The following is a 14,925-nucleotide window of genomic DNA, read 5'->3' on the forward strand; positions in this document are numbered from 1 at the left end:
GTTTTGCGAATCGATCACACTCGTGTTATGTACACAGGTTTTTGTAAACATGTTATTGTTTGATGTTTACGATTCATCGGGTGCGTTAAATCGCCAAAGTCCGTTCACCACAACTGCACGGACTGACAATATATTGTGTGTTTGTTTTGCTTTAGAACATGTCTACTATAAATTTTCTGGATTATTTTATTTTTTGTGTGAAATGCTATAAAAATATATGTCGTAATATTACAGAGAAAATATTAACTTCAAATCTGTGTCCTAGTACCTTTAAAGATTAAATTCCTGATTTACGGTCTATGTGATTTATAATATATGAATTTAATTCTTAAAATAGCTTATAAAAAGAAATCGTTAAAACGAGTCAATTTTTAAATTGTTATAACGAATTCAACAATTTTTTGTAACGGATTAAATTCGCTATAAGGATTGAATTCATTGAAATTGATATAATTAATTAAAAATTTATTTAACAATAATTTACATATTATACAATACTCAGTATTCGTTATATCGGATTCAGTAATATTTTTTGATAGGTCCTAATTGGCGATCTCAATAAACTTCTGACTAAAATATCAATCCATAGTTTTCTCAGACGATTGTCTGACCAGTTGCCCCCCCCCCCCCCCATTTTTCCAGTTATGTTCTGTGGTCTTAAAATAAGTGTTAAACATTTTATAAAAGTACTCTTTATAAATTCATCTACCATCAATTATTATTGTATAAATATAGAGAATATCGCCTTGAACATCAAAGTCGGTATATAATGCCATCGTTTCCTCATCCCTCTGCATACCTCTGATTTTTTTTTTCCAATGGCTTACTTTTCTAAATACTTTCGGGCGGTTGATATTCAAAATGATGGTGTTGTAGAAGCTACAAAAATGACAGAGACAACAACACAGTAAAGAAGAAATTTAACAACATCAAACAAAGAGGTTTCTTTTTGTTTTTTAATTTATTCGTTTAATTCTTGTAGGATTCGTTTAGACTTTTGATGATTATTTTAAATTTGTTTTGTTGATTTCCATTTTTTGTCAGTGCAAAACTTCATCTAAACTTTATTGTTATCATTGTTGCTATCACTTTGGTTAAAGTTTATGCTAAACGGAAACGGTGACGTACCATCGTTTCTGAAATTTGGGTAGAGGTAGCCAGAGAGAGAGAAGGGGGGGGGGGAGAGGAAGAGAAAAGAAAAACTTGTCCAAACTCTGATATCCTATTGGAGGGAGGCTCAATTTCTATAGTATAACGTTATGGCTGGAAAAAAGGGACCCCCCCCGCCCCTTGCTACTTGCTGAGAAATACACTTTACTGTTACATGTATGTATAAAAGGTAATACTAACACAATCATGGACACAATTTTCATAAAGTTTTTGTTCTTTGTAAAAGTAGTAAATTGGAAAAGGATATTGTTGCATGAATGAAGCAAATTACATTTTTTAATTTTTTTTCTGGATGAATGAAAATGAATGAATATGTACGAAAACCCACTGAGCTCATTTTCGTAGGTTAAAAAATATTTTTTTTTCACGTTATAATGAGATTTAGAAACAGGAAAGACATATCTCATCCTCAGAATATACCTCTAACGGATTCATTCGGTCTCGTATTACTCTTTTTGAAATTCTACAAATATGTCGCATTTGTCGCCGGCGGCGCCGTTTATGTCGTCTGTGAGCATCCATTTTTATTGCTTGAGTATTTGCTTGAGAAAGGTCAAGATCTACCTCAAATTATTTGAGTACGTAATCAAATTTTTGACTTGAATATGTACTCAAATATTTGGTGGCGGTGACTTGAGGCTGAGATTATGGGTTTGAGAACTTTGTCAGAGTTGAGGCTGAGTTTTATACTCAACTACTTTTGGTGGCGGCGGGGCCTGGTACTATCACTCTAATTGCAAAATCAAAGTGCCCCAGCAATTGTAAAAGTTCCAATTTTGAGCATGACTTTTTCCTTAAAAGTTCATGAATAAATTTTGCAATACGCTGTACTTTCTTGCTTGAGAAAGGTTATCAAAAATCCTTGGGCTTGATCGGGATCCAAATGGTAATCTAACACAAAAGTAGTAGTTCTTGTTCCATTTAAAACCCAGAAATTGCCACTGTTCCGGTAACACAGGAATTTGCTTGAAAGCGTCTTGAATGTCTGTTTTACATAAAATTGACCCTTTTCCATATTCTTGAATGTGTTGAATAGCATCATCAATTTTAACATACGAAAGTGAGCATTTTTCTTTGTCAATTAAACTGTTGATGCTTTCATGATGCTTTCATGATTTGGGTCATTATGGGGTGACGATAAATCTAAAATGAGCCTTTTCTTTCCTGAGTATTTTCCAAGAGCTATACCCACTGGACTAATTCTATGTAACTTGAATGGAGAGGATATAAAAGGGCCTATGACAAAACCTTTCTCCACTTCGGCCCTTATGAGACTATCAACTGTCTGGGGGTCTTCACGAGCTGATTTCAGATTCCTACTTTCTTACTGGTATGAATTTCCTCTTCATTTATAAGAATGTCAAAACCGTTAGTTAGACTGTCAATCAAATAATTTACAAAAGTTTTATCAGGATGTTCGTGTAATTCACTATCCAAACGAGGAATATTTATTGGTGTAGACACTTTGAAATCTAGTCATTTTGCAGGTGGTAATTCTGTATTCTTTCCACTGGCTTGAGGCGAACTTTCTGTTTTCCTTTTCCTATATTTCGTCACACTATGAGCCTGGTAGCATATACAACAGACATGCTGGAACTTGCATTCTGTTCTAAAGCAGCCCCTTTCGCTGTTATAGTTGTTGCACAGTTCCTTTCCCTGGTGGTATCTTCTTGGTACTTCTTCCGTGCATGTCAACCTCTCTGTCTATTTTTCTTTGAACTTTCTGTTCTTTATAACATTACACATAAGTGTGCTATGTGCTGTCGAACCACATCTTTCGCACTTTGTTACACTTTGTTACACTGCACAGACTCTCATTAAAAGGTCAGGGTCTCCAAATGCCCAATGTATTTAATATGATACTGTAATAGAGCTGTCGAGGCTTTGGCAGAGAACAACTTGTGATACTCGTAAAATTGTTGCCCCCAAGTAGAATACACATCAATAATGTGGGACAGGTATCCGTCTAATTCTCTACTTCTTTGAGGAAAGGTTTCGACCATGATGGATTTATAAATTGTAAATGCCTTAACAAATTCGCCGATGGATAAAGTTCTGTTCAAACGCTCATCCTTCTCTTCATCTTTCTTGGTTTTTGGGGCTATGTAATTTGATAATAAAAGTTTACACATGTTAACGTCCTTACCCGATATTATTTCTTTCCGTACAGTCGGTGATACTGCCATGACATGTTGTAAGTCAGGGGATGGGACGCCATTCGCACTCGTCTCCTTCATGGTACTTTTGAACAAATTCGGGTGCATTTGGGTAGACGTTAATTGCTCTGGTGATCCAGCTGCGAAAGTCGCACTGCTTCGGTTTTCATAGAAATTGCGTAAAGAGTAATCTTCTTCTTCTTCTTTATCTTTAGTTGACTGTTGGATAAGTTTCACTGTCTCCTGTAATGCTACAGCAGTAGACATCAACACCGAATTTTCATTGTTTACGTTTTTCTTCGGAACTGTGTTGCTTGGTCTCGTTGGCGCATGCGCATTTCCGTCAGTGTACGTTGAGGCCCTGACATGGGTTAGTACATATGTTTCAGCAATAGAGGAAGCGGATACTTCGTCTACACGTTCAGTGGTATTAGTAGACTGTGGTACTATGTTTCTATCTTCATTCCTTGCCACACTTGGTATATTATGAGCTAATTCACTATGTACTGTTTCCCCATCGGTGCTCCTGTTTTTCTTTTCTTTGTTATCTAACCACAGTTTAACTAGTATTTTATGGGGAATAGCATGATTAATATCTATACCGCAAAGTTTTAGTTCATTTTTCAATTTATCAGCTGTCCAGTTGTTAGGATCGTCAACAGATTCTGTCCTACGAACCCTGGATCTTGATCTAGTGCGATTCATGGCGGGGTCAAAGTCCAAAGGCACGGATCACTAATTCAGAATAAAAACACTATCACATGGTAAACACGTGTAGTAATTCCAATATAAGCAGTATGTCAGCGTAATGAAATATCCGAGAATAATTCAAATGGTAAGTAAATGAAAGTTATAATAGCTTTGTAAAACTACAGAATCACGATGCTGCCAGCCATAGCGTCATTATCAGAAAGAGGCTGGGTATTTTCCCTCCGTAACTTTGTCATCTATGGGGCGCCCGACGGGGAAATCTTCCGCTACGGGGCCTCATTAAGGAAATGAATGTGTTTATCTGTTTTCCTGGTATAAACTCAGTTTATACCTTCATAAACTTTAATTATATTGCCTGCTGTTGAAGATTGACTTTCATTCCTTATTTCCTCAGCAATTTGAAAAAATCGCAGAATAAATTACCATATTTCTTAAAAGTCGGTCTCCGCCAATGTCTTTCAATATCTTACATTTTTAGGCTGCTATGCATTTTTAATTATTTATTTCGTGAAAAAGATATAACAAAAAAGTGCTGATAAAATGTAACACCGTCACGCAGAAACAAGAGCATTATGGAATAACAGGATATTCGAGTATATTGACATTCTCACACAAGATAAAATTGATGCAACATCACAAAAAGAATGTTTACCTTTTGTCTGCGGTGGTTGGACCAAAAAAAGTTTCTTTCTCTCATAGCTTTGCAGTTGTATCATTCATCGAAAACTCAGACTTCATATGCATTCTCCAATGGTAATCTCATTTACTTTTAGAGTTATTATGTTTTAAAATAAACTTGAAAATTACATTTTTAGTTCATGATATACCGAAATCAGTTTGCATTCACTCAGCATAAACTGTTTGGCTAGGTGTGTGGTTGATTATACATGTATTAATTAAAACGACAATGTTGCAAATGCATATATTTTTTAAGACGAAAAAAATATGTAAAACATGCCTTAATGGGCAGCCTTACTTTACTTCCTTATAGTTGTGGCCCAGTAATGGCTGATGTACTCCAAGATCTGAAACGTAAAAGAAAGGTATTCCTAATGTTGTGATAGACTTTTATTTAGAAAAAAGATAATTATAAGATGAACCATGTTCCAAGCCAGAACACGTTTTATTTTTTACAGGTAAAATGTTATGTCTACTCCAGCATAATATATGCCTGATTATTTTCATTATTTAAATGTTTTGATCAACGTTAACATGTCAGTGTGAAATAATGAAGTTTATACTTATTTCCATTTTTGGACAAAAAAATGCCACTCCATACTATAAACAAAAATAAATATAAAACGTCACAATATCATCATTTAAGTGCAACAACGATAATGCAAGTGGGTCAATAGCCCTGGAAGCTTATACACAAAGTCAACACGATATCCTATTGTGTGCATTTTCCTGCACTGATTACCTCAGGAAAGTAGTGCACTTGTCAGGGCTTGTCTTGATAATTATAGAGTCGATCATGTACATCATCAGTATAGAAGAATTGATATTTCCTTACATGAACAATCAAAAAATTCAAATTCTAAGGCCATTAATGAAAAAAAAAATCCTTAAGAATTGATACATCATTTAGAAAAATATAGAAAACTAGTGCTAATTGTAACGGGGACCGTTGCAGATGTTCCCCAAACGCTCCCGAAATCCCTTTTATTGCATAATTCCTGTAAGACATTTAAAAAAAATATGATCAGTATCGAAGGATTTCATCAAAGAATTATAAAAGCTACATGTACAATGATATCAACTATATGTCATTTAACGCATTATACGCGCGCGCACGTACATGTACATGCAAGATGATCATGGCATGTTGTCTAAACAATTAACATCTCTATATATCGTGAGAATAAATAAAAAATTCCTTACAAAATACGTTTTAATGTTTTTTAAAAATATTGGCCATTTTGCGTATTTCGCGCGCGCACGCGCATGAATGCATGTTCGTGCATTCAATTTTGATAGTACCATTATGTAGGAATCCATTATACCTATTCATATTCTAAATCTTATCCCGTTTCGTAGAAAACTAAGAAAGTTATAGACATTTAAACTTTCAGCCAATCAGATTGCAGCAGGTGCATGCGCATGCTTTTCATGAAAATTCTTATATACCATGCTGTAGGTCTTTATAATGTATAACCATGTTCAAAATTTCAAAGGATTTTGTCGAAAAACAAGAAAGATATTGAGACTTTAGTTTCAGCAAATCAGAGCGAAGCGCACGTGCATGCGCGTGAGATCTTGCTATTTTGACCATGTCATCTTGTCTATGCTACTAATATATCCTCATATTACGAGTTTAACAGCATTTCATCAAAAAAAAAAAAAGTTACAGATATATTCATTATATTGGTCATTTCACGTGTTGCACGTGCACGCTCTTCCAAGCATGCACGTTCGTGTTCTGGTATTTACTCCTATCCATAAATTAATATTTAGAACACGAAAGTGTTTTCTCCGGGAAAATGCCTTTTGTTTGCCCTTCGAACCTAAATGACCTCGGGCAAACCGTCAGTTTGGTGGTTAGGTCCAACAGAATGCATGTTGCTCTCGAAACCAGTCAATAAATGTTGTGTTCGTCTTAACGACTGTATCTTGAATTATATTATCGCAATATATTTATATCGTTAATATTTACATTAACATCACAATCTTGTAAAACATGATTGAAAGTTTTGATAAAACATGATTGAAAATTCAAAACAAACTGATTGTTCTTGACATTAAATTATCTAGACGTGTTTATTTAATATTAACCATGGTCACGTGTCCATCATAATTTTTTATTACAAATTTTTAAAATTGATTGAAATAAACAGATGGTATTTAAAGAGGCGGGGGGGGTTGGGGGGTTGGAAGCCATTTTCAGACTATTTTCGATCTCCTCTAAAAGAAGAGCTCCATATAAAGATATACAAAAATGATCAAATTTTAAAACTAAAATGTATGAATTTTTTCTTTGCCAAATGATAGTTGACAACTTAAGATACCGTATCTCAAAAAAAAAAGGTAAATCTGGTGGTTAATTTGTTGACCCCCCAGCCACCTTAAATTGAATTAGTAGTGCTATCACGGTAAATGTTAATATATTTTTATATAAGATTATATTAGATGACAGACATGCATGTACATGTACTCGTAACTAATTGAAAATATGACTAATGTATAATACCTATGTTAGCACTTCTTGAAAGAAAGCAAATAAGAGCTTATAATTTCTTCACTGATCTACGTACACATCATTTAATTGTGCAAATCCTTTCTATTCTGGCTGTCTGCATAAAACAATAAATTATTGAAATTGACTGTTATTTATAAAACAAAACCTGCACCAGTTTTAGAATTTCACACTTTAATACACAGCATCATTGTATTTGTGTACCCCATTCAATTTAAATACTGTATTTATGTAAGTCAACATCTTTTTCTTGTATTTTCAAATATTTCTTTAAACTTTATTTTAACAGGTTTTGTTTCAAAATCAAGGAGCAAAATGGAAGAAAAGAAAGGAGACAACAAATGTGTTCCGAACACCTGGCACCTTGTTGCCGAACCCTGGAATGTCTCCATTCGGAACAATGAATGACGCTTTCTGCACCTTTCGTCCCACAGATTCGAGATGGTCTTCGATTCCGAGTATGACGTCAACAATGAACGGAAACCCTCTTGCCCTCGCATCCTCCTTGCCTCGACAAACATCCCTGGGTCAGTCTTTTGGGTCTCAGGTCCCATTCACGGGCCTCCAAGAAGCTTGCTCTACGATTGCAAGCAACATTTCAATGCCAAATAATGGTGCTTCGCTGCACAGCACGTGCTTCGGTGTTCCACCTGTTAGCTGTGCTTCTCCTCTTTCAGCAAGTTCTAATTCTCCGCCGATTTCCCATCCACAAGTGAATTGTGGGATGCAGGAAGTGGAAGATGTTTGGAGGGGCACCAGTATAGCAGAGCTGCGCAGGAAGGCTTTGGCGCATACAGCAACGCTTTCAGGTTACAAGTGAAGACATTTTCCCCAAGTAACACTTTAAATTTGAAATGCAGTGCAGTATAGAGTGAAAGTTTTAAATTAAAACAAATGTACTGTTTATTATTTATAATTGAAGACCATATTTTATTGATTAGAGCTTTATATGTTTAATGTAGGCTAAATGCGACATGGTCTTTAATTGTACAATGTAGAAGACATCCAGGAAAAAAAAAACAACAAGCATTTTTTGTGTACCTCTCTGACAAAAAGATGGTTTAAATTTATTTAAATGTCAATTAGATCTATTAAGCTGAGTTGTATTCTTAGCAGAAAGTTACTTCTATTGGACAAAGGCTTATGTATTTTACTTCCAATGAAAAACACATAACTGAGTTTTTTTGTCAAACAGCTAAAAATTGTACACATATGCTTAGATACACTGTCTCTCTATGGATATAACATTGATACTAAATTCAACCTCCTCAGAAGGTTAATGCTTGTTATGATGCAACGGATAGAAATACTAATTACATATTAAATATACAATTTGGAATTTTTTCTTCTTTTTGTAAACTTAATATAAAATGTTTTATTTGAAATTGTATTATCTATTGCAATATTTTGCTTTTTTATTACCTCGATCCATATGCATCTTCGCCAAGAATACTTAGAATTTCTTTTATTTATTTTTGTTTTTCATCTAATATGTATATACATTTTAATTTTTGATTTTCTTAAGGTATGAGAAAATATTCTTCAACTGTTTCTTTATCTTGGTAAGATCGAAAATATTTATTATCATTACAAGCGAATTTAGAGTTTAAAAAGCACTCTGTATAGTAGCATATTATCAGATAATATGTATGGAAAAAGATTTCTAAACTAGTTTCAAAATGTATAAAAAAATGTTATACATGTCAAGTGATTTATAATTATTTTACTAAAAATATTTAAGAAATCTTACTCAAACCCAGTTGATAAACCTTAATTCTTCTTGAGAAATCTTGTTAAAGTAATTTTACGTTCAATCGTCACAAATTTTAGTAGAAAATTACTTGCACACACATGTATAAGAGGAACGTACAGACAAGCCTTGTAATTGAAGCGCATATAGAACCAGAAACAATGAAATCCAATACCATTTAAGCTATAAAAGAAGACTTTATATATATATATATATATATATATATATATATATATATATATATATATATATATATATATATATATATATATATATATATATATGTACACCATCATTTATGTAGTTAAGCACATCGTTGTGTCATGTTGTAAATTTTGTATTTATCAGGTGACAGTAAATTGATACAAAATTTACATGACATTTCAAAATTTACGTAATGCTAGTTGTGTGGAAATGATGGCTTTCTTCATTGAGTACCATGAATCAAATTTTCTCTAAGACCTTCGGTTGTATATCATTGAATGTATCAGTGCCATCCTTGTTGTTTATTGGAATTGTTGTTTTCTATGTATCATGATTGTATGTCACAATATTGTATGATAAACTCTATAAGATGTAAAAAGGAATAAAATAAAAACAATCAAAATGAACTAAGGTCTTGCTTGTGATTTAAGAAATTCTAGCTGTATATGTTATATTTCCTACAATTATTCTAAAAATCTTAAAATTAATTTTATGTTCAACCAATATGATTTAATCAAATATAATTGTTAATAAGTAAGTAAGTAAATTATTTATTATAGTGACATGTGTATTGTTACAGTAATACAATATATTTTACAACAATAAGTTTAGTTTCTTACACCCGGCCCAAAGGACCTATACGTTACTGTTAATATTTTAACAATTTATATATACAAAGGCACATAATGAAGATAAATGATATTAGAATGTTCTTTTTATGAAGTTCTGGCGAGTTTTAAAAGCATCAAATATAAAGTTTGCAGATTGTCTGGGAAATTTACATAAAATATCTGAAAAGAATGTGTCATCTAAAGACAAATCTGATAAATTTTTAAATCATATTTTACGAAAGAAGTCTATCCTTTCAATTTCATATAATTTGCAGTGTAATAAAAAATGTTTTTCATTTTCGATTTCAGTATTGTTACAAAACTGGCAAATTCTATCTTGGGGTGGCTCAGATTTATAACGTCCGGTTTCAATTCGGAGTGGTAATACACCGCAACGAAACATTGCCATGACTGATCTTATCGGTTTTGTCAAATCCATAGAAACGTAATCCTCCAATTTGTATTGATTTTTAAAGAGACGGTAAGCTCTTAGTTTGGATTGAAGATTTTTTGCAAATCTTCAATCCATTGTGTTTTAATCTGTAGACAGAGGAGTCTTTCGGCAAGTTCTAAGCTGCAAATTGATAAATTTGTGTAGATATCTGGCATATTTAGAGAATCAAGAAGTAATTTAGTTTTTGAATCCAGTTCGTTTTGTTATTTTGTTCCCTATCCTATAGAAAAATTTTCTTTGTCCGACGGTCGTTTTCTAATGTCATCAGACGATTCCATAATCGCAAGACGTTAATCTGCTGTCGAAAGTAGCATGGCATCCAACCACATTCGCCTTGGATTGCAATCAATGGTGTGAATCGGTGTACTCCTAGAATATACCGTAAGGCGCGGGACTGCACCGTCTCTGTACAATAATAATTTGTGGTTCCCCAAACTCCGCTGCAGTAGTCCAGAATGGGAGCAACACAGTTGAGATATAACTTTTCGAACGTTTCGAATCCGACCATTTTTAAGGAGTGAATTTTAGATATCATAGATCCGAGAGCTCGTCCTCCAGATTTTCCTAAATTTTCCGCATTTCTTTTAAAATCACTTCTCATCAAAGATTACTTCTAAATACTTGTAGAAAGGTTCATAAGTTAAATTTTCTCCTCCTAGATAAAATGTATGAATACTTCTTTTTTGCGTTTTTTCCGAAAGTGAACTATTTTGGATTTGTTTGGATTGATTCGAAGACGCCATTTTTTACACCACGAGTCCACAACATTGAGCATGTCCTGCATGTTCTTTTCATTCGGAGAAATAATTGCGATATCGTCCGCATACAATAGAATACTTAAGTTAAGATTTTCGTCAATCTGTACTCCTTTATTTAATGCTTTAATGGCTGTAGCGGTTCTTTAATATGAGTGTGAGTACGGTTAAACCCAATCCATTTAAACCCATGCTCTGTTAAGTCTATACCATCTTCATTAACTAAGTGTGTTTCGTTCTACCCAACAATATCACAATTAATATATTTTATTATTTCAGTTCTTAATTGTTCATTTGATCTTGTCCATCCACAAACATTTAAATGTCCTATGCTTAGACTACCTGTGGGTCGGGTTCTGTCCTACTCATCCTCGTGATCGGAGAGAACATCACTGGTCTGTTCAACTTGCGGTTGCTTTTTAACAATTCTGCCGTTTGCTGTAATTCGAAACTGCTTGCCGTGTGGCATTTCGTTTAAGATAGTGGGTGCATTAAGTTCGATGCCTTCAGTATGGATTTTACTAGATCTGAGAAAGACGGTTTTGAACTTTTCTATTTCTCGGAGTTTACGCTTTTCCCGTAACACAGCCTTTTTTTCAGTGAGAGAGGATACCGAGATCTTTACAAGGCCTGGTTTGTTACCCCTGTTTTTCAAGCGGCATGCTACCACGACGTTTGCACTGTCGTCAAGATGACCTATGATTTCTCGCGCAACATCAAGAATTTCCTCCTCTCTATCTCATTTGACATTAGTTGCAATAAGTGTCACACTAGGGTCATCTAGTGGGTTTATGGGACATTTTGCCGTGTTTACATTTTCAGGTGAAGGACAATCTACTTGTTCAACATTTTCTAACCGGTTAACAATAGAATCAATGCTCCGTGACAAAATATTGATCTCATTTTTATGAATAGCAAGTTCAAGGTCAATGTCCGTCTTCATTGCTTTGAATTTTTCATCTATACTACTCATGAAATCATTTCGAAACTTGTCAAGTTTACTTTCGATCATTGCCTGTAAAGAACTCTGCCCTTTCTGCAATCTGTCAATAGCTTTGACTATGATAGTGAACCGGTCGACGATATCGGGTTCTTCGGATTCTCCGTCCCCATGAGAGCTACCTGTGTTACCTTTGCTACCGCCTTCCGCCATTTTGACTGACTTAGCTACTGGCTTCGGTGTTTTACCATCTGAAGACAGCCTTCGTTTACCGTCTGACATATCATAAGACCTATTTCTGAATAAAATCAAGTCTCTCAACGGTACTTACAAGTCTTAACTGTGATAAAGACGCTTTTAAACACCAGAAAACTCCATCGAAAACGCACAAATCTGAACACAGCCTATCTCCACGCATGCTCCCTCTCGTTAATTATAATGACACATTGTGGAAAAACATACAGTTCTATTTATCATGACGTCTTTTTGTTACAATAAATTTACATAATTCAGAATGAAGAAAGACGAATGTTTTACAATTCATTTAGTAAATTCTATTCACAGTTATGTATACAATAAATCATACATTGTATAATTTTATTTCATTTATTATTTTATTACTCGTTATTTGTTCATAAAATTTCTCTTTAATTAATACATTGTAAAATTATCATGAATAAATGGTAAATAAATTAATATGCTTCTAGTCTGATCGATAGTTTGTAACAAAAATTGACACCTACCTTCTACCTCCCTATTGTAATATATCAGCAGTGAATACTGTCAAGATTTCCCTAAACATAGGACACTTAAATCTAATATACTAAAGGAACAAAAAGGTAAGATGGATACCGGAAATGCTAGAAATTGCAGACTTTGTTATAATTTTAAGGTCACACGCAACGAACTTTATTTGGTTCTTCCCTGGAGTTCCACTGAAGGACCTGTGTGCAATTTTTTTAATGTCTATATATGATTTTGTACACCTCTTCTGAAACAATTTTTGATGAAAAAAAAATCTGGAATTTTTGTTTTGGAATTTTTGTACATTTTTCTTTGAATAATGCAAAAATTTTCAAAATTTGATATCTTTTCAAAAACCTTGGTAACGCATGCTGATTTTTTTTTGTCCAAGAACATGTAATGGTATTATAAGTTTAAATTTAGAATATCTTGAAAAATTATCAGTAGGTAAGGTACCTTGCGTTTGTCCTTAACATTATATAATTAGTATACTTTCCCTTCAAATTTTATTTGTCACTTGGCACTTTTGGGAATTTGATTTCTTGTAATATAAGACGTCTGCGTGCAAGGGATGTTCATTTTGAAGTGTCCAGTAGCATCATTCTGATATTTAGAAAATAACTCTGATAATGAAAAAATATTGGCAACCCCACGTGCAGCTTAACCGGAAAAATACTTATACATACTATGTATGACTGACATAGATATTGAAACTTGCCTTCTTGTTGGAGTGCATCGGCAGTAGTCACGGTCACGTGTCGAAGTTCTATAAAATGGAAACTAAAATTACTACATGCAATTGTAAATGTTAAGTTCTATAGCTTGTATAGATGTGACTAAAGACATTTCTTTTCATTGTTTCCTTGGCTTTAAGAATGTAACTGTGGAATGTCATTGCTTCTCATTTCTCTTATCATTTCTTATCAGTAAAATTGCGAGCATGCAGTTCACCACATTCAAAAATGAGATTTCATTGGTTAGTTCGAATAAGTGTATCTATATCACAATTCAAGTAAAAACTAAAACTAAATACAAAAGCTAAGGGAAAGACATATTGGTAGAAAATTTACAGATAAAGATTATCACACCAATTGTACCTTGTCAACAAATACACTCTATCATTGAGTCGAATGCTGACTGACGTTTTTCATACCATTATTTACACACTTAATTGTCGACGGATTTTCCCGTTATTTCTCGACCATGACAGGGGATGCTCACTCCATCACAGCACCTCTGATGTTTAGAGGCTGGTGTTTGCTCTGCTCCAAAATTTATATGGACCTCGGACCTTGAATGCTCTTCGTTATTTCCATATATTTCTTTTCATTCATTCAGGTTCACCCTATGCGTAAACCATTATTGCGTTAGCTAACAATTATTGAATATCTTGCAATAATTAAGGATAAAATATGGTTTTATGTTGTTTCAATAGATAATAAAACAAATTGATAATGTATTTTGATTTAAGGGTTGCATTCGATTGAGAGATTGTATGGTAAGGTTTTCCAATGAATTAGAAAAGAGAAGTAACTTCTGAAAATGTTCCATCATTGTAAAACTGCATGCAAGGGCGTAAGCTGGGATGAGTGTTTTGGGATTATATTGCCTGCTGTTGAAGAATGACTTTCATTCCTTATTCCCTCAGCAATTTGAAAAAATCGCAGAATAAATTACCATATTTCTTAAAAGTCGGTCTCGGCCAATGTCTTTCCATATCTTACATTTTTAGGCTTCTATGCGTTTTCAATTATTTTTTTTCGTAAAAAAGATAGAACAAAAAAGTACTGATAAAATGTAACACCGTCACGCAGAAAGAAGGGCATTATGGAATAACAGGATATTCGAGTATATTGACATTCTCACACAAGATAAAATTGCGGCAACATCACAAAAACAATGTTCACCCTTTGTCTGCGGTGGTTGGACCAAAAAAAGGTTATTTCTCTCATAGCTTTGCAGTTGTATCATTTATCGAAAACTCAAACTTTATATGCATTCTCCAATGGTAAGCTCATTTACTTTTAGAGTTACAGTATTATATTTTAAAATAAACTTGAAAATTACATTTTTTCAGTTCATGATATACCAAAATCAGTTTGCATTCACTCAGCATTAACTGTTTGGCTAGGTGTGTGGTTGATTATACATGTATTAATTAAAATAACAATTTTTCAAATGCATATATTTTTTTAAAGATAAAAAATATGTAAAACATGCCTTAATGGACAGCCTTA

General features: G+C 33.6%; 1 protein-coding gene across 2 annotated transcripts; it reads left to right on the forward strand.

Moving 5' to 3' along the window:
- Positions 1–5,039: 5,039 nt before the first annotated feature.
- Positions 5,040–9,191, forward strand: LOC134270753 (homeobox protein orthopedia-like). 2 transcript variants are annotated; one of them, XR_009992881.1, is made up of 2 exons: positions 5,040–5,080; positions 7,520–7,643. XR_009992881.1 is itself a non-coding variant. In XM_062752995.1 (2 exons), the coding sequence occupies exons 1-2, from the start codon at positions 5,132–5,134 to the stop codon at positions 8,048–8,050; spliced, it is 573 nt and encodes a 190-aa protein (XP_062608979.1). In that variant the 5' UTR covers positions 5,067–5,131; the 3' UTR covers positions 8,051–9,191. The 2 variants fall into 2 exon arrangements, 1 of the variants encoding a protein (XP_062608979.1); XM_062752995.1 differs by having other exon boundaries at positions 5,067–5,173; positions 7,520–9,191.
- Positions 9,192–14,925: the final 5,734 nt, after the last annotated feature.

The sequence above is a fragment of the Saccostrea cucullata genome, unplaced genomic scaffold (genome assembly GCF_032062105.1).
Source record: "Saccostrea cucullata isolate Sc308-1 unplaced genomic scaffold, CSIRO_AGI_Scuc_v1 ctg298, whole genome shotgun sequence".
Classification (NCBI taxonomy): Eukaryota; Metazoa; Mollusca; class Bivalvia; order Ostreida; family Ostreidae; genus Saccostrea; species Saccostrea cuccullata.